At 28.0% G+C, this 19,278-nt stretch overlaps 2 protein-coding genes across 6 annotated transcripts; one reads left to right on the forward strand and one right to left on the reverse strand.

Annotated features, from left to right (window-relative positions):
• Positions 1–117: 117 nt before the first annotated feature.
• TH1 (negative elongation factor complex member TH1) lies at positions 118–15,196 on the forward strand. Of its 4 annotated transcripts, none has more exons than XM_076618301.1 (12): positions 118–135; positions 2,328–2,508; positions 4,569–4,788; positions 4,872–4,979; positions 6,246–6,395; positions 8,991–9,121; positions 10,411–10,598; positions 10,686–10,938; positions 11,017–11,227; positions 14,413–14,553; positions 14,630–14,759; positions 14,863–15,196. In XM_076618301.1, the coding sequence occupies exons 2-12, from the start codon at positions 2,333–2,335 to the stop codon at positions 14,895–14,897; spliced, it is 1,743 nt and encodes a 580-aa protein (XP_076474416.1). In that variant the 5' UTR covers positions 118–135; positions 2,328–2,332; the 3' UTR covers positions 14,898–15,196. The 4 variants fall into 4 exon arrangements, with proteins under 4 accessions (XP_076474416.1, XP_033200077.1, XP_076474415.1 ...); XM_033344186.2 differs by lacking the exon at positions 118–135 and adding an exon at positions 656–674; XM_076618300.1 differs by lacking the exon at positions 118–135 and adding an exon at positions 705–734.
• On the reverse strand, positions 14,936–19,111 carry LOC117162317 (protein stunted). 2 transcript variants are annotated; one of them, XM_033344194.2, is made up of 4 exons: positions 18,732–19,110; positions 18,515–18,645; positions 17,045–17,096; positions 14,936–15,117 (listed from the first exon to the last, which is right to left on the reverse strand). In XM_033344194.2, exons 1-3 carry the CDS (start codon positions 18,758–18,760, stop codon positions 17,083–17,085), a joined length of 174 nt encoding a protein of 57 aa, XP_033200085.1. In that variant the 5' UTR covers positions 18,761–19,110; the 3' UTR covers positions 14,936–15,117; positions 17,045–17,082. The 2 variants fall into 2 exon arrangements, with proteins under 2 accessions (XP_033200085.1, XP_033200086.1); XM_033344195.2 differs by lacking the exon at positions 17,045–17,096 and having other exon boundaries at positions 18,732–19,111.
• Between the last annotated feature and the right edge of the window lie 167 nt (positions 19,112–19,278).

Genomic DNA, 19,278 nt, shown 5'->3' on the forward strand with positions numbered 1-19,278 from the left:
TAAAGTACATATGTATGTGTTCTCATTAAGGGTTGGTTTACATTATTTCGAATTAAGTACGTTCTTTTAACATACAACACACAAGTGAAGTAAAAAATTATCTAAACTTATTTACTTTATCATTAAGCAAGAAAGGTATTATTTATATATTTTTAATAAAGTAAAATAAATAAATATATTAGTCTAGTCTCGAGTGCATACACACGATCATCGGTAATAACTAACTACATATATCGTAACCTATATATTTTCAAAATGTTTTAATTTAATACTATATTTATTAGAATAACTTACTTTCAATTCTATTAAATTCTTATATGGTTTGTAAAACTATTTCTCTAAAAGGTATATGAATTGATAAAATTTGATTAAAATTTAATTGAATTAGAATCAACTAATTATGTTTCTTGTGTAAAAAGAATTATTTGTTACCATATATGTAAATACATATATGTGCACATTATATTAACAAACAAATATGCAATCATGTACTTTATACGAGGAAAACGAAAGATGATTCAGCTTTTATATTATCGATACATATATGTATATAATTTAAAATTTAAATAAATGAACAAAAAGACTGAAAAATCTACCGTTAGTAGTTCGCCATTATGTCACTAGAGGACTGAAATCTAAGCCACGCTTCCACTAAGTTTCCCAATACATATGTGGTTTGTATTTCTTCCTTGGTAGAATCAACGTGATCGTGGTATTAACTATAAAGTATATAGGTAGTAGTATGATGTATTTGCAATCTTTAAGTATATCAGTACATGAGAATTTTCTATTATGAAAGCTTTTCATTGTTACCTGAAGTATAAAAAAACACAATTTCTTTTTTAATACATTATATTAGAAAGAAACATTTAGTATGAGTCTTTAGCTCAATATATTACATGTTTATCTATATTATTTGTCTATAATTGTATTACGTATTTATAAAATACTTAAAAATATTTGTACGTTAAATCTATCATAACAAATTAAAAGTAAGTAATCTTCATTAAAAAGTATAAAATATTTAATAGTTTTTATGGAAGTATTAACTAAAATAAATATATTGAATAGTTAACCTATCTTTAGCTTTAAAATTTCTATATGTATACAAAGAGTACATATTAATATATAGGTTAAGATACCTATATATTTAGTAAAGGAAGTACATCTTTCATTTGGACTAATATTGCTAATTAATATACTGCTGAGATTTTATTTTTTTTAATATTATTGCCTGGTTGTACTATCTTATTTATAATAAATGTTTAGATTTCGTGAAAAAAGAATTATATAAACAAGAATTTGTACCAATAATTTTCATGGAAATATATAATTGAGAGAGAGAGATTTTTAATCTATTTTAAATAACTAGACATTAATACTTTATAAAATTGATAACAATATATAAATATCAAAATAAATCTTAGGTTACTTTTTACAAAATGTATACAGATGGTCACAAAAAGATTCAGATACTGCGTATTTTTAGTTTCTGAGCTTTATATTTTTAGTAGACATTCAAAGACCAACAAAAATTACATTATACTATTATACTATACTATGAAAATAACAGGAGAAAAAATCTTTTGAGTTATTGTTTATTGTTGCCTGCATATTAAAAGAAATACTGAAAGAGTAAGAATTTTTATGTCATAGAAAGTTTCAGACACAAGATATCAAGATGTCAAGTTGCAAGTGTGCGTTATTTTTGTTACCAATCTGTTCAGAATAAGTCGCAAAAGTTTGAAATTGAATATTTATATTTGTTTTTTATACATGATTACCATATAAAAAAATACAACAAGTTAATTTTGTAAACTGTGGTACATATATTTCAAGAAATATACATATATTTCATAATAATTTAATTTCAATCATAGCATTTCCAATCATAATAGTTACAATTTTTTTAAATAGAGGGTAATTGTGATTGTCGAAATAAAGCAAAAGATATATTAAACACATATGATGACATAAAAAATCATATAAAGTTAATTGTTTTAATCTTATGTCTTGTATGTCACTAAATTTACCTTAATAGTTACTCTCAGATGATATGATATATAAGCAATAGTTTTCCAATTTGAAGAAAAAATAAAATTATTTCAATTATTTTAGACATATTTATTTCCAACATTTAGTTTATATAATTTTATTGTTTGAGAGTAGTAATGAAACTTTTAGTTCTTCCATTTTTTCCTTTTTTAATAGCTGTTTGTTGCAACAGAAATATCAATTCATAACAAAACAAAAATTTTTTAAATTTATATTACTAATCAATATGTAGAAGAAAAACCATTTTATTAAATATTATGTATTATTTTTAGAAATAATGGAGATGGATTATGATGAGGATCGTGGAGCTTGGACAGAAGAAATGACAAGAAGTGAAGAATGCATAGGAGAAGATAGTTTTGATAATCCTCAAGAGATATTAAATGAATGCTTGGATAAATTTAAAACACCAGATTACATTATGGAGCCTGGTATCTTTGCACAACTTAAAAGGTATAGTGATTTATTAAATAGTGCAGTTCACATTAATCTTACTCATTATAGATATATAGTATATTGAATGTATCTACGCAGTTTGCTTCAAAATTTGAAACATATTGCCGAATCATAAGCCAGAGAAATTTAATTCTTATATTGCTAAACAAAATGATTTAGATATTATATATTATATTATATTATATAAGATATTAGGTAATTATTTAGAAGTTTAGCTTTAACAGTGATTTCACTGGTTTTCGAATATGTTGTAAAACCCAACATTTGGAACAACTTTTCCTTTCACGAAAATATTGGATTCTCTTAATTTCCAAGATATTCCCAAGAAACCATCTATAGTGTCAGTACCACACACAGTAAATCTTGTCTATAATTGTGCGTCTGCAACAGGGTATGGGTTGGTATTGGTTACTGACCGACCCATGTCAGTTGGATAAAATGACACCTAACTCAAATCTATATGAACTATAAATAGAAGATAATTCGGGCGGGATCTTGATATACTTATATTACTCGAGATCCCAAAATTCGATTCGAGTATCAGCAATAGATTTATGTATCACCATGCTAAATAATTAAAAGTGGCCAGTCTAATTTCTTGTCAATTCGACAAGTCGAATGGGATTGGCAAGGCTCAGAAGCCCAAAATCCAACTATTAGGAAATATTAAGAGGAGATAAAGATATAAAAAGAAACGATGATAATAAGCTTTACATGAATAAATATTCATATTCAAAATTTATATTTAAAATTTTGGAAGAAAATTATTTTTATTTTAATAATAATTTTGCAAATTTGAGATTGTAGAATATTTGATTTCTTTGTATAGAATTTGTAGCGAATAGTGTGTTTTTATTTGCTTATGGTTTTTTTATTTTAGTTTTATACATATTTCGTTTTGTGAAGTTATTGTACTATTTTGTAATTACTTTATCTCCTCCTAATAGCTGGATCTTGGGCTTCCAAGCCTTAAGTCGATTCGTGCAATTTTAGTTGAGCTGACACGAAGTTAGGCTGCTTGTTCATGCTGATACATACTTCTATGGTCGATACCCAAATCGAGTTTTAGGATTCCGAACCATTCGGGAGCCCGAGTGATATGGATATGGAGATCCCGCCCGAACTTCTACTGATCCATCCCGAAACCCTGAAAAACAGGGAGGGTCTGCACATTTCTATATATTTTATCAAATCTCATAATAATCATTTCATGTTTTCATATTAAACAATCATGAAAAGACTGAAATAAAATTCTCTATTATAGAATTTATAATTATTACACAAAAATTCATTATGTATATTTAATGATGAAATGGAAACTAAATATTGATGATATTCCTCTTACTACATTCATTAGTTTTATTTAATGAATTTTATTAACACAACATTGTTATTACCTGTAGATATAGGTAAATAATGGATTCATAATTTTATAAAAAATTAAATAATGTTACATACAGGATGAAATTTTCATTTAATGGTACAAAAATATACAAGTAAACATTCTCTGATTTTAAAGACAATATTTGGTAATAATGTTTCTTTGATTATAAGTTACTATGGTCATTAAACTAGTTTTTAATAGAGATTAAAATTTTTTTATTTAATAAAATACTCTCCATTACTTATTTTCCTGCAAAGTGTTTTAATAAAGTATATATAGTTTAATCTTCTCTTGCTTTTTATTTATTTTAAACAACTATTTAGATTATTATATGGAATGATTACAAACAGTATTTGCAAGCCATTATATTTATTATAACATTTATATATTAATTAATTAGGTCCCAGTATATTAAATTTTATATCACATAATAGTACTATAGTATAGTAATATTAGTTATATAGTAGTGTTTTCATGTGATTATAAATCTAGAATTTGATAAAGGAATGCTTTATTAGAAAGTAAGGATATGTGCTTTTTTGTAGCTACTATAGATGATGTTAATTTCAATATGTGTATTTAATTATGCACTGGTGCACTGTTTGTGAAATTTAAAAGAAATGTAATGATATTTTTTATATTATAATATATCATTATTTTTCCCACTTTATAGATATTTTCAAGCTGGTGGAAACCCAGAACAAGTGATAGAGTTGTTATCTAAAAACTATACAGCTTGTGCTCAAATGGCAAATCTTCTTGCAGAATGGCTTATTCTCGCTGGAGTTAAAGTTACAGATGTACAAGCAATGGTAGAAAACAACTTAAAAGATATGATATTGAAAACATTTGATCCCAAAAAAGCAGATAAAATCTTCACAGAGGAGGGTGAAGTAAGTTTTTTAATCCTTCATTGATTTTTGAATTAAATATTAAATCTTAGTCAATACTTAAAGTTCAATATTTTGTGTATCAGACTCCTGCTTGGTTAACGGAAATGATACAACATCCTACTTGGCGGTCACTTATTTACAGACTTGCAGAAGAATATCCTGATTGCTTGATGTTAAACTTCACTATAAAGGTAAGATTTCTATTAAAATATTGCTTTTATTCAAATAGGAATTGTTGGAAATATTGTTATTACATATATAGATAAATATAATAGTAGTAATAACATTATACATATAAGAGGTGTGCTCTTTGAACTAAATTCTTCTGCATTATTTGTAGTGTATTATTTGAATCACTTAGAACTCATGCTAACTAATTCTATAAATTAAAATGCATAGAAAAATGACAATTACAAATATTTTTAAATGTACCTCAGAATTTACCAATTTTTATGCTTATAACGTAGTTTAATAATAATTCTATAAAAACAAAGTTTTTTTGAGATGTTGAATATTAAAAAAATAATTTGTGCAGAATTTGAACTCGATTGAATAACGAAAAAGCATGCCCCTGGGTCCTTAAACATTAAAATAATTATTTAAGTATTTATAATAAAATCAGTTTTATTCGATTATTTTCTAAATTATCGATTATATAAAAATTATGTCAGACGAAAGTTATAAATATAGCCAAAATGCACTTTTTATGTTATATTCCTTTTTTTTCGTATAACGGACGGGTTTTGAAAAAATAAATGAAAGACTATGTTACGATCTGGCCTTGATCTTCGGTGTTCGTAACAGTTAGATTTTTCAAGTTATATTTAAATCAAAATGGTAATTGCTGCCACCAGAAATAGTTATTAACTATTTCGATTAATTCGACTCTCATTCACTATTTTTGGAACAAGGCAAACGACTGAATTTTTATCATTAATTATGAAAATGAGGCAACTCTATCTCAGATTTATAAAAACACCTTTTTTCGTAATGTATTCTTATAAAAATCGTTGCGTAGTAAATTTACCTGTGTTAAAAGTATATACAACATGGTGAAACCTTTCTAGGGTGTACTTATATTTCTTAATTGTATGAACCACGAAACCTTAAATATCTCATTAATAAAGAAAATGGACTTACCCTATTTTTATAATAAGTGGCTTATATGTATTTATATTTGGAAGAATTCATCTCAGTATATCTGAGATTTGTTCGTCTTTGTTGACTATTAATTTCACGATCATAGAAATTTCTGGTTAAAAGATAACTAGCAGATTGAAATTTGTACACAAATTTTGTACATATATGTATCATCAACTTTTATTATATTACACAAGTAATTTGTTTGCAATAATATAATTTTTGCACAATTATTATATATGAAATATTTTACAAACATTTAATACGTACTATACAAATTTTATTGAATTTTTGTATCCTTTTTACATTTCTTACAGCTTATATCTGATGCTGGATTTCAAGGTGAAATTACAAGCATTTCAACAGCTGCACAACAAATTGAAGTATTTTCACGAGTTTTAAAAACTGCAATTGCTGGATTTTTGCAAAATACAGAAGATTGGCAGTCAAGTATACAAGAATGTGCAGTAAGTATTATTATTTATGATTTATATTCTGAATCAATTTAAAGTATAATATGTGTATATTATATTTCATACACATAGAGAATAAGATTTTTGGGAAGTCTTTTAAGCATAAAGCAATGTCCTGTATAAGAATTCAAGGGCAATATAATATGAAGAAAGGAATTTGTTACGTGAAGGCATTCAAATCAAGTGAAAGTCACTTATATTTTTTTGGATATAGTTTTTGAATGTATTTTCTATAATATAACACACAATAATAAGGTAAATTTAATTATATTGTTTTGTATATAATTTTCTTAAAAATTGCAGAATGTAAAACAAGAAATATAATTTAATTGTAAAAATGTTTAAACAGTCAATGAGAAATTAAGAGAGATTAAGTAGTTATATATGTATAAAAATTTTCTATCTTTATGTCTTCAACCAGCATAATTCTGACTGCATAGTTCCTTTTTGTAAATACTTGAAATCATTTTTTGTACACATAGTTTCATTATATATATATATATTAATAGATAACCTATTAAATGAGATAACCTATATATATGATAATGTAATTTCTTATTCTTAATGTTGCAATCTTTTTGTCTCTTCACAAATTATTCGAATTCACAAGAAGATGATTGATAATACCTGTTATATAGAAGTTGGATTAAATAAGCAGAGAGTACATTATAATTGTAATTTAAAATATGTGTCCAGGTTCATTTCCGTTCCAAATTCTATACCAAAAGCATCTATATAGAGTAATTCATTTTTTAGTGTAATTTATATCTATAAAATTGGATTTTAATTTAAATCTAGTTTCCACAGTGTTCATAATTATACAATCCTGCTGCATTTTCACATTCAATTTATTCTAACTTATTTCATTGGAATTGAGATTTAGTAATTGCAAGAAAATGTGAATGACTTCCAATTAATTATTTATTTGCTATTCTGTTACAATATATTACTCTTCCAGAGTAATATCATTTTTATGGAGGCAATAACATAAAATTTGTACGCCAATAGCTTTGATAGCAGAAATAAATAAAATCTATGCCTGGCTGGGTGGACATGGACATGGGATGAGAGGTACACTGTTAAACTTATTAAAGTGGTATAACTGGAAAGTGATATTTTGCTGAAAATATAGAAACTGAAACTTCTTGTACTAGGAAATGAAACAATAAAATATATAAAAAATCAACTCATTAATGAAGGTTCAATCCTGGAAGTCCATTAATACAGCAAAACCTTTCTGGTAACTCATTAAAGGCTGTCGAACAGTAATTGCAATTTCCTAATTTTATTTAGGCTAAAACTTCGTGTAACAGTAGATTATATCCGGAAATATATTTGAAAAACTCATATCAGACCATTGAAATCGCCATGCGGTATGATGAGCCGCGTGTTACCTGATGCGGATGTCTCAACTTTATATAAATAATAAAACACCCCTCTCAATCATCTTAAACTTCTCAATCGTCATCCTCGGAATTCTGATCTTCGTCATTCTGACATGAAATCAAGAATCAAATTCAAAATGTAAATCATCATCCGAAAACATATGGTAGTAATTTTTACAATAATAAAACTGATCGTTTATTAAATTAAATGAAAAAAAAGAGAAAAATAAATTATGTTTGCCGGAATCATGTTCTTTATGTCAATTGTTCGCTAAGATTTAAAAAAAAATTTAATGTTGCTAGGGCATTCTTTTACATATTTCAGGATAAAATCTGCTATTACATAAAGGTTCAGTCTAGATAAAATTAAAAAATTGTAGTTACCATACAACAGTCTTCCATGAAATACCGGAAAGGATAATTTTCTACTAAACTGAGGATAACTACTCCACTAGAGGGTTGATTTTTTATATATTTTACTGTTTCATTTTCAACTTCTGTACTTTCCGCAAAATTTCACCTTCAAGTTTGACATGTTTGACAGCACATTTCTCTATCTCCCATCCCTACGTTCGTCCAGCCAGGAATTGAATTTGTTCATTTTTGTTATCAAAACTATCGACACACAAATTTTTAAAGTTTATATTGACTATTATATTGACTACGTAGCAATGACACTAGTTCCAGGACTATATATAGGGTGTTCTGCTATAGGTGTAGAAAAATTTAAGAGGTGATTCTTGAAACTAGAATAAGAGAAAAATCAAGAATAAAAAAATCGCGTTTTCGGCTAATTTTTAATTGTTAATAACTAAAAAACAAAGTAGAAAACGCAATTGTTTTATTCTTGATTTTCATCTTATTTTAGTTTCAGAAATCATCCTTCAAATTTTTTTACTCGCTGTATTAACCGAATGTATAGTCCTGACTGTATGTTTAGCCTATGCCAGGCATCATTATCTTCATACAGTATAGACTTATGAATTGTAATTCCTTTAACTCCACCTTAATGAACGCTTTCGTTTTCTGGGAGTTCCTGCTTTCTTTTAGATTTTAATCACCTTCTTCCTTTTTGCTCGCAGTTGCTTTTTATTATAGAGGGACGATATACATATATTTAAAATGTTACAGTGTGTATTTGTATTATAGTAAAAAGTATATTTTTAAAATATTATAGTGTCTTTATATAATTTTTTTTTGCCAGAAAATGGTATGTCATGGACAACACACTTACGTCTACAGTCAAGTATTGTTGCAAATTCTTGCACAAGAATCACGTGGTGGATTTATGATGAAAAGGCTTTCTCAGGAAATCACTAAATGCGCTCAACAGAAGTAAGAAAAAGTTTTTATTAGTTTATCGAGTATATACAGTCAGAGAGTGTTCAATTGTTCTCAACTTAGGATCAATAGAATCTAATAACAAAGAATATTAATAAGTTTGTTTTCCAAATTTCTCTAATTTGTTTAAACAGAGAGCACAAACAAACAGAGACAACATAAATTATCATATGGTTTTCTTAATATTTTGATTATCTTAACTCTTCAGCCACACGATAAAATGTATTATCGATCATAGGACATCGTATACATGCATATGATATTACACTCGATAATGTCATGTAGCAAGCACACAACTTATAAGTATAGTAATGATAATGATAGTAATGACTAGTTACAGTAATTAAATTAAGAGGCTAGTAATAGTAACAGGAATAGAGAGAAATGCGGAAATTGTGTAAGCTTTAAAGATTAATGTTTGTTGCTTGTTTATTTACAAATATAGGGAAATTTTGGATTTTGTCAGAAGATAAACATAATGTGCCGTTTTTTTTTACGTGATGGAAATCTTCATAGGCACTCGAGGCAGGGGGGGGGGGCGTTGCAGGGTAGTATCGCATTCATATAAATTAAAATCTTGGAGTGGTGTCCCACGGACATAATGCCTAGCTAGTAATGAGATTTACTTGTTTAAACTTATTTTACGTGGTGAATAACAATAAAAGTTTATTTTAAAACTACACATCTTTATATGATATTTGGGAATAAGGATATCTGTAGATACAAGTCTGTGGCTGTTAGAGCCTTGAATTTTCTTGTAATATTATCATTCAAAATAAGATTTACAGTTTCGTTAACTTTTTCATGGATGTCGCAATTAGATAACTCAGTGATGGATCGTTATTGTACAGATTATAGCTGTTATAAGTGATAATACTGAGCGATTGTGTCTATTCTATAAATTGACTGCTATTATCTGATTTCGGGAAAAAAGTTGGTTGTTTCCCTATTTAGTAGATACATATATTATTTTTATATCAACTGTTTGCTTTCTGAAAATATTTTATTAACATTAATGAAATATATTGTTTTCTAGTCTTTGTTTGAAATCATTTTTATCAAAAACAACTCACAAAATTATTAGTAAAAGCTATTTATTGAAGTGTAGGTAATTTGTTGTCTGTTTATTCCATTTGTTAAAAATATAATTCATATTGAATTCATGGGGATAACCATCATTTAATTAACACCGAGTTTTAATTAATTAAAAATTTAATAAATACAACATTATTGCACACTGATTTTATAATTCATATATGTATTATACATGTATATATTTACAGCCATCATGATGTTACTCCAATAACAATGGCACTTAATGGAGCTTCAAGTAGCCCTAGTGCATGTCAAGCACTTGCATCCATGTTATCACGGAATACCTTAAATCCTGCTGATATTACCGTATTATTTCGAAATTATTCGACTGCGGAACCACCTCCTATAGAATTACTTCGTAACCCACAATTCTTAGGTATTAATATACATAATTTATAAAATTGCAATTTGTTGTTTTTACAGCTGCTATAATATATACAAAATAATAATTCATTAATTCCAGAACTATTAGTTGATGCACTTTTTAAACCGGGTGTAAAAATTAATCCGGAGCATAAGTCTAAATACATATATTTATTAGCTTATGCAGCTAGTGTATGTGATATTCCAGCCAAGAAGACGCATTCACGGAAATTAAATAAGGATGAATTAAAAACAACTATTCAAGCTATAGAAAAAGTCCATAACATTTGTAACATTAATAAAGGATCTACTGAATTGATAGCAGAATTACAAACTTTATATCAGTGCATAAGGTATAATGTATACAAATTATATTAGTGGTCATATGATATTTCTTATTTCTATATATAGTAAAATCAACATTCTTTCAGATTTCCTGTTGTAAGTGTAGGTATAATTAGATGGGTGGAGTGTACTGTAACTGAACCATCATATTTTAAATTGTGCACAGAACATTGTCCTGTACATCTTGCATTACTTGATGAAGTTGTAGTTTGCCATTCTTTACTGCATCCAAAAGTGTTACAACTTCTTGTACAGTTATTTGAAAGTAAACAAGATGAACTGGAAATACTTGTGCAGGTAAGAATATTTTAACCATATGTTTAATAATTAATATCAATATGCAGAGTGTATACTACAGAGTGTATATATACAGAGTGTATCCACTTTAATTTACTATTGCAAATATTTCGAAAAGTACGCTAGGTAGAAGAGTATACTTTTAGGACATTACAAGAGATCGTCAGAACGTCGTAAAATGTAGCAGGATGTTGCAGGTGAAGGTATTTAAGATAGATGACATTTTTTTAGTGGGATACGTACATTTTTTTAGTGGAATCATATAATTTTTAATGCACTGATCAATACAACTAATTCCCTATAAAAAGGTATTAACATATTTGTATTAAAAAATAATTAATTTATCCTTATATTTCCTGGAATGTCATGACGTATTTCTTTCTGCAAAATGATGAATAGTAATGAGAAAAATTTAGGTATTTCCTGTATGATTTTATTAGAAAGTTTATGACATAGCACAATGAAAGTAATGAATTTATTTAAATTTTTAAATATTCAAAGATATTGACTTAATTGCTAATGCATGCTTGTCTTCTTCCTCTTTAGCTTTAAAGAGTTCTTAGCATTTCTTACATATTATTCTTAGCATTATGATACTGCGGAATGTGTTTATAATCCATCCTTTTTGTGGAAAAGGACTTGTTAGTTTATCAACTATTGTGGTTTAGTATGCATAAACATTTTCTTTTACATAACCTCAATGAAGGAAATTCATGACCGTTAAGTCGGCAGTTCTTGATAATCATTCCAGAATTTCTATGACAATAATCATGTTTTATAATTAACCTAATGTGACAACTTTTTTCTTATAAAAGTAATGTTTAACATACATTAACTCGACAGTGGAAACGTAAGAAAAAATGAAAAAGGAAAACAAAATATTACGTTTGAAATTACATATGTTCGAAAAAAACTTAATAATCTGCCGCAGATTTGGATGTACGGGTACTCGAGATTACAGGCTTTGGTGTAGTAGGTACTCGCAACGTATGAATGCTTGGGTTGCCCGATACTTTTTTTTGGTAATTCGACATTCAAGGGTTCTCTCTCTCTCTCTCTCTCTTTCTCTCTCTTCCAAAGACCACTTGAAATATAGATTTTTAGAATAGTGTTTTTCTTCTAAGAATTGACTCCTGCACAGCTCGAAAAGTGAGAAGATAGATATAACAAGAGAAAACGAGATAGATATGGCACTTCAATGGGATGCCGCAAGTGAAAAATATAATCGGTAATTATGTAAAAAAGGGGATATTTCACCGATTTGAATAAGCTTGAAACATATGTACACATGTTGTCAAGCTTGTCATTCTGAACATCTTTTTATACCGTATACCGTTAATGTAGCCGATTATTTCGCCGAGAGTATCTTTATTACCGCTAAGTCAAAAGCTGAAAGCGATCCACACGCTTTTCGAACATTTAGATAACACGCACTATCGCGGCGATAGAGATTATTGACATTGCGACGATCTACAGCCTTCGGGCGACATCACAGCTCTCTGATATGATTGTATCTCTATCTAGCAACATTCTACTTATATTCTATTATCTACAATGTCGTCCCCGATCTTCGACAACTTTTCACAAAGCATTTTCTTCTTCTAAGGATACTTCTTAAAATATTTGCAATAATACAATTAAAATCAAATATTCTATATAATTAAAATTATTTTGCGGATGTTTTAAAATATCTTCGTAATAAATTTGACATATATTATTCCGTATTTTTAAATAACAACTAATGAACTCTTATTTTGAAGAAAAATTACTATTTTCATTGAATATTATTTTAGAGGATCAAAAATTATTGACTTCTTTTACGTACAATTATACCCAATTTTTTATGCTTTCGGTAGGTTAATGAATCCGAAAATGCAGGTTTGAAGTTGCGAAATTCAGTGGTTTAGAAATTGCAATTATGTAAAACTAACCATCTTTAGGATATTGTTACTTTAACGTCATATTGGCTTCTACCCATACCTCATCCAATGAGTGAACCGCACAGATGAGCATTTACGTGCTCTCAACTTACGCTTACCTTATTAAAAAATGTAATATCTTCGGATTTCGGCCATCAACGATGCCATCAAATCGATATTCTTATGACGGAAAAAATGTCGATATAAAAATTCGTATAGGCGATCGACAAATATGTCATCATGGAAGCGACCCTTTTTCAGTATTTAGATGGTTGCCAATTGGATTTTATTTTTTGAGTATGCATACCATGAGAGGCTGTAATTAAATTCGCGAAAAAGTTAGCTTATACTAACGTAACCGACCGTTTCACGACGCTTGGGAAATAAATCCTAACCCGGACCAAAACCATGGTGATTGACTGTTTTATGTACGTATCCTTCTACAGCTAACCTGGCATAACGTTTGAAATGAATGAAAAGGAATAAAAATAAAGTGAAAGACTATAAAAAGAGCGATAAAAAAGAAAATAAGACGAAAATAAACGTAACGACGTAAAAATACACAAATGAATACCCCGGAAACATTGGAAAAAGTATTATGAGATAAATATAAAAGTTATATCAGGGTAAAAGATCAAACATACGCAAAATACATGTAGTCAAATACATTTGACTTAACCCGCCAAAATAACTGCAATTCACGTGCAGTCAGTGGTTCCATGGAGTCCAATCATTGCACAGAACATGGATAGAAGTCAATATAGCGTTAAAATAATGTGCAATATATTCTGGAAATGTTCAATTTTATATAGTCATAACTTTTGAACCACTAGATTACGCAACTTAAAACTTGTATTTTTAAATCCTACGTATCGAAAAGTACAAGATTAAAAATATAAAAAATCAATAATTTTTTGTTCTTGAGTAAAGTTCAATCAAATTTGATATAATATAATCAATTACTTGATGTAGAATATATTTCTTTTAACATATATATCGAAAAGAATGTCACTCTTAAGGCACATAGTTCCGAAAATTATTTGTTACTCAAAAGATTAAAAAAATTCATTCTTGCTTTTTTCATCTGTAGTCATTTCATTCTTAGTTGTGCCATTTTGGGCATTCATTATGAGTAAGTTTATAATTTATTTATTAATTTTTTTACTTATTTAGCACGTTGTTAAGGAAACGAATGTAAAACACATTAGTAGCAATTTTATACTTACTATTTTTGTGAATTAATAACCTTTCTTCTTTAATTTTCAGTTGGAAATGAAAAAAATGTTAATTGATAGAATGGTGAACTTATTAAGTAGAGGTTGCGTGGTACCAGTAGTGTGTTACATCAAACAGTGTTGGCAACGTGGAGACACAGATGTATCGTTAATTAGATATTTTGTTACAGAGGTATTGTAAAATTATTTTTTAAATAAATGTGTACATACACAGCATGCTTAATGATACTAAGATGGTATTGTATTAGGTTTTAGAAGCAATAGCTCCACCATATACAGCTGAATTTATTCATTTATTTCTTCCTATGGTTGAAGATGAAGAAATTACAGGTACAATGCGTGGTGATAGCGACAATGATCTTGTTTCAGAATTTATAGGTGAGTTTATAAAATCTTACATGTAGATTATATTTAATTTCTGATCTGAGTTTATAAAATCTTACATGTAGATTATATTTAATTTCTGATCTGACTTTTTCAGTACACTGTAAAGCACATTGCCCGACTATAAGATGATCTATCACAAGGAAGGTGGATTAAATGAAAGAAGCTCATAATATTATTAGATATTTTTACTTCATATAAGAATGTTGAATTGCTATATATAAATTCTTTCTATACTATTTTATTAGATCCTTTTCTTATTTCATATACAATATCCAAGGATATGCATATATATATTTGAAGAGTTGGATAAGTCTTTCCTCGATCTGTGATATCATAATTTATGGATTTTCTGCAACAAAAATAACGAAATGTAATTTTTGTAACTTACCAAATTTTTTAAATAAATGAATAAAATTAAATAAGTTTAATTTCTGCTCAATAAAACGTTAAAATGTCAAACGGTCCATAACAAAATTATAACATATTCTATATGTAACATATGCTTTTTAACTATATGTTAGTGTATATCACTATTAGTATTTAATCAATTATGATGTACAAGGTATCTCTTAACATACAGAGCATATATTCATGGTATTATACAATCCCGAAACTAATGCCTCTATATGAAAATGAGATGAAAATGCTTAATATTATTTTTGCTTGGAACTGTTTCCGAATAAATCCTCATTTTCACTTAAAAGGGAAAAATCTAGTTTAGATTTTAACGATTCCTAATTGTATATGTACAGGGTGGGATTAGTTTGTGACAATATCTTTATCGATGCCAGTTTTATCGACATCATTTATATACCAACAATGTCCTCCTCGACACTCAGAGACACTCACTCAGTTCGGTGAAATGAGCGTCGACGAAAATATTGTCAGTGATTTCAACATGTCGACAAATAAACAATGTCGACGAAACCGGGGTCGGTCAAATGGTGATAAAAACATCAATGGTGATCAGAAACCAACCCCACAAGGCGAATTCTGGTCCGAACCTAGACTTAGTGACCGAACCGAACTATACTTATAACTATAACCGAACTATAACTCTGTTCTTATTGTAGATAGAAAGACTGCTTTGTTTGCATTACATTGCACTGTTTATTATCATATAGTTTTTTTTTTCTCGATTTTTCACAGAAATGCATCGGCACATCCAAATGTACATTTTTTAAAAAATGGAATCTTACGATTTTATTTGCATTAACTGATTCTTTGTGGTATTTTAAACAGAAAGGTACCTCATCTTTGATTCTGATAATTTTGAAATATGTTATAGATATCAATATTTTGAACTACTATTTCTTATACACATAACCAGCGGTCGACCTTAGCATTTGAGATATTCTAAAAAAAAACTGCTGATATCACTACAGTGTGTTTCAGTCTATAGTTGTAAATCTGTGCCAACGTATGCGTCAGTATTGGTTGCTAGGTATTTATCTTCTGTTCATAAACGAGTATTTATAAATATGTACAGTTGTATGAAAACCCAAACCCAATTAATGTACATTAATGGTATTCATTTTTAATTGAGTTGTAACAAACATTTCTTACAGCCTTGTATATGCAATTGTGCACGGGACCTATAAATAAATAACTAATAGCAGTTGGTGACCAGCAATATTCATACATACGTTATAGAATGTACTATATACGGAATAATTCAATGTGCTCTAAAAAGAACCGGCAATTTTTCGCGAATATCTCGGAAACTAAGCGAGCTCAGCTCTTAGTGTACAGAAAAGAATTAATCAAAATATTGAGTTTTACAACATATTCAAAAATCATCGAAATCACCCTAATTAATTAATATGTTGCTATAATAAATACACTGATATGCCAATACTTTTTGTATACATTGTAGATATATATATATATATTACTGAAAGCGATACATTGCAAGTTATAGCTAAGTGCACGTGTACTCGACGAATTTTCGACATCGATTTACTCAGAATTAAAATCTTGTCTGAAAAATGATTATTATATATTTTGTTTCTATTTTATCATATCAAGCCTTCTTAGATTGTACTATCTATGATTATACCGTTCGATTATACCTTGTACTTATATAAATTTCACACATTTCACACATTTATATAGTAGATATGTTAGTAGTAAATTATTTAATATTGAACAGGGAATCTCCATATCTAAATCTCCTTGCTGTTATATGTTATGCACTAAAATATTTGTGATAAATAATGCTCATGCATTCCTATATAAACATTTCACGCTATATGAAATCCGAATTTAAGACTTACACATGATTGTACATTTACGCATGTTTATTTGTTTATTATTATTGTTTTTCAGCTGTAATGAAAAAGTATTATTGTAAGTCATATATATATATACACATAATTTAATATGCTATAACGTACGCACTACGTGTCCTGTTAACACACTGTTGACCAACTATCTTATGACAAAAATAACACATACTACCGGGTATTTTTATTATTGAACAAAAATTGAATAGAAATTTTAGTGTTTTCATTAAATAGCAAATGAATCATATATTTTTTAATACATCAATCGATGCAATTTGTCCCTACACAAAAGTATTAACCTATTTATACCGAAAAACAATTAGTTTAGCAAATATTTTAACTTTGATTTGTGAAATTCAATGTATGAAAGACAAAGACAATGTGAACACAAGAATACCGCTTAGCGTCTGTCCTTGTCCTTTACACATTAAATTTGACAAATTTTTTTTAGGTATAAACCAGTTAATATTTCTATATAGGGAGTGACGAGCTGCATCAGTCAATGCATTAAAAGGTATATGATTCCATTTAAAAAAACAAAGTTGACTTTCATAAGTTCCTGATACATCAAAGTTCATACAGAAAAAAAAACTATTAACATAAGAATGCACCTCTCTATGAAACCATTTGAATCAATGTGAAGCATTTCTCGCTGCAAATAATAACAGTCACATGAATTGAAGTAACATCTGGTGAAGGATACTTCATATAGTGAAATATAATATATATGTGCTAAAATGGATCTAATTGTCCAGTATTTTTCAGATACTGATTTATAGATATGGATCAATTTTTGAAGGTACATGATTTCTAATTATACGTAACTAAATAGTATACTGAAATAATATAGCTTTATATCGAACAGAATACAAAACCTGGTAACTATAATTATTTTATCTGCAAATAAAGAATAGAATGTTTATATTATAGTATAATTGTATAAGATAGTAACACAAAGTAATGTACATATTGTCTTTTTCAAAATAATATACTATTCTTGATAAAATAAAAATATATGTAGAATATAATTTTGGTCATTTTATTTTATATAAAATAAGTTATGGTATAAGCAGATTAATGAAAATAGGAAATAAAAGCAATTACACATGAGAGACCAAAGTATTCGTATTCTCCAAATTTGGGTGGACTCGCATTGTTTTGCCTAATGCATATGAATTGAATATTGAACTTTGATTGAATTACGTTATTTTCTTGAACCTATAAAACTTATTTTTATGCATTTTTTCTGAGAAATACATGAATCCTATATTCTACAGTTTAATTAATGCATAAATTCAAACATTTTGAAATTGTGACATGTAGCATTTTTCCATACAGCCACAGATATATATGTACACATCTTATATAATATATATATAAACTCACGTTATTTAAAAATATTACTGTATCTTTCTGTATAAATAATACAAAATAAGTTAAAAATTACAGTTATATACTTACTAATAGGTTTACCATCTTTCCATTGGGTAAATTTTACGTTTATTTCATCTCGTTTTAGGGCATCTGATCGGAGCTCTGCTTTCAAAGCTTGTCTAACAAGTCTGGCAGCTATTTGCGAATAATTAATATAACTGAAATGTGAACACAGATTATATAATGTTTTTCAATAGTGGATATTTAACATTAAAAGCAAGTATCTTTGAAATAAATATTTTACTTTAATCCCGCTTGCCTCCACGCAGACATTTCTGCTGATAGCTTTATTTAAAATAGTGCTTTTAATTTAACTCCAATGTGATAAATTGAAATTGATCAAATCGTTTTTTAACCGAATCTCTTATATCTGCATCTAATTTCACGATCTTAAGTCGTAAGCGTAAGTCGTAAGGAACCACGGTTGTATAACTCCTTCCAATAACTGTTCTTGTATACACACTCAGATTTGGAAACTCCAATGGAGGGGATAAGGCTCTTTTGGGGATAAAAAATGTCTCTCAAGGCGCTTCAATCGATTTGTTAGGCTTGGTTCTGTAGCGCGCCTTGTATTTGTAATCTACAATCTCCGATACGACTGTGTCTATAACTGAACTGTACTCTGTGTTATATCAATCTACATTTATTTACATAATTAATTGTACCGTGTCACATAAAATATTGTATGTTTACTTTAAATACATTGAAAAATTGTTATAAAATTATAATTATGAAAAGTTTAATTTATATTTTTCACCTTCAGTGGTAAGGATAACAAAGATGGCGCTAAA

Source organism: Bombus vancouverensis, chromosome 4 (assembly GCF_051014615.1).
Source record: "Bombus vancouverensis nearcticus chromosome 4, iyBomVanc1_principal, whole genome shotgun sequence".
Taxonomy (NCBI): domain Eukaryota; kingdom Metazoa; phylum Arthropoda; class Insecta; order Hymenoptera; family Apidae; genus Bombus; species Bombus vancouverensis.

Coding starts and splice junctions, on each gene's coding strand:
- LOC117162317 (XM_033344194.2), bottom strand. CDS start 18,760: ATGTCTGCGTGGAGGCAAGCGGGATTAAA. Junction 18,646..18,731: donor TGGAGGCAAGCGGGATTAAA/GTAAAATATTTA, acceptor TTCACATTTCAG/TTATATTAATTATTCGCAAA.
- TH1 (XM_076618301.1), top strand. CDS start 2,333: ATGGAGATGGATTATGATGAGGATCGTGGAGCTTGGACAGAAGAAATG. Junction 6,396..8,990: donor CAAGTATACAAGAATGTGCA/GTAAGTATTATT, acceptor TTTTTTTGCCAG/AAAATGGTATGTCATGGACA. Junction 14,554..14,629: donor TTAGATATTTTGTTACAGAG/GTATTGTAAAAT, acceptor GTATTGTATTAG/GTTTTAGAAGCAATAGCTCC.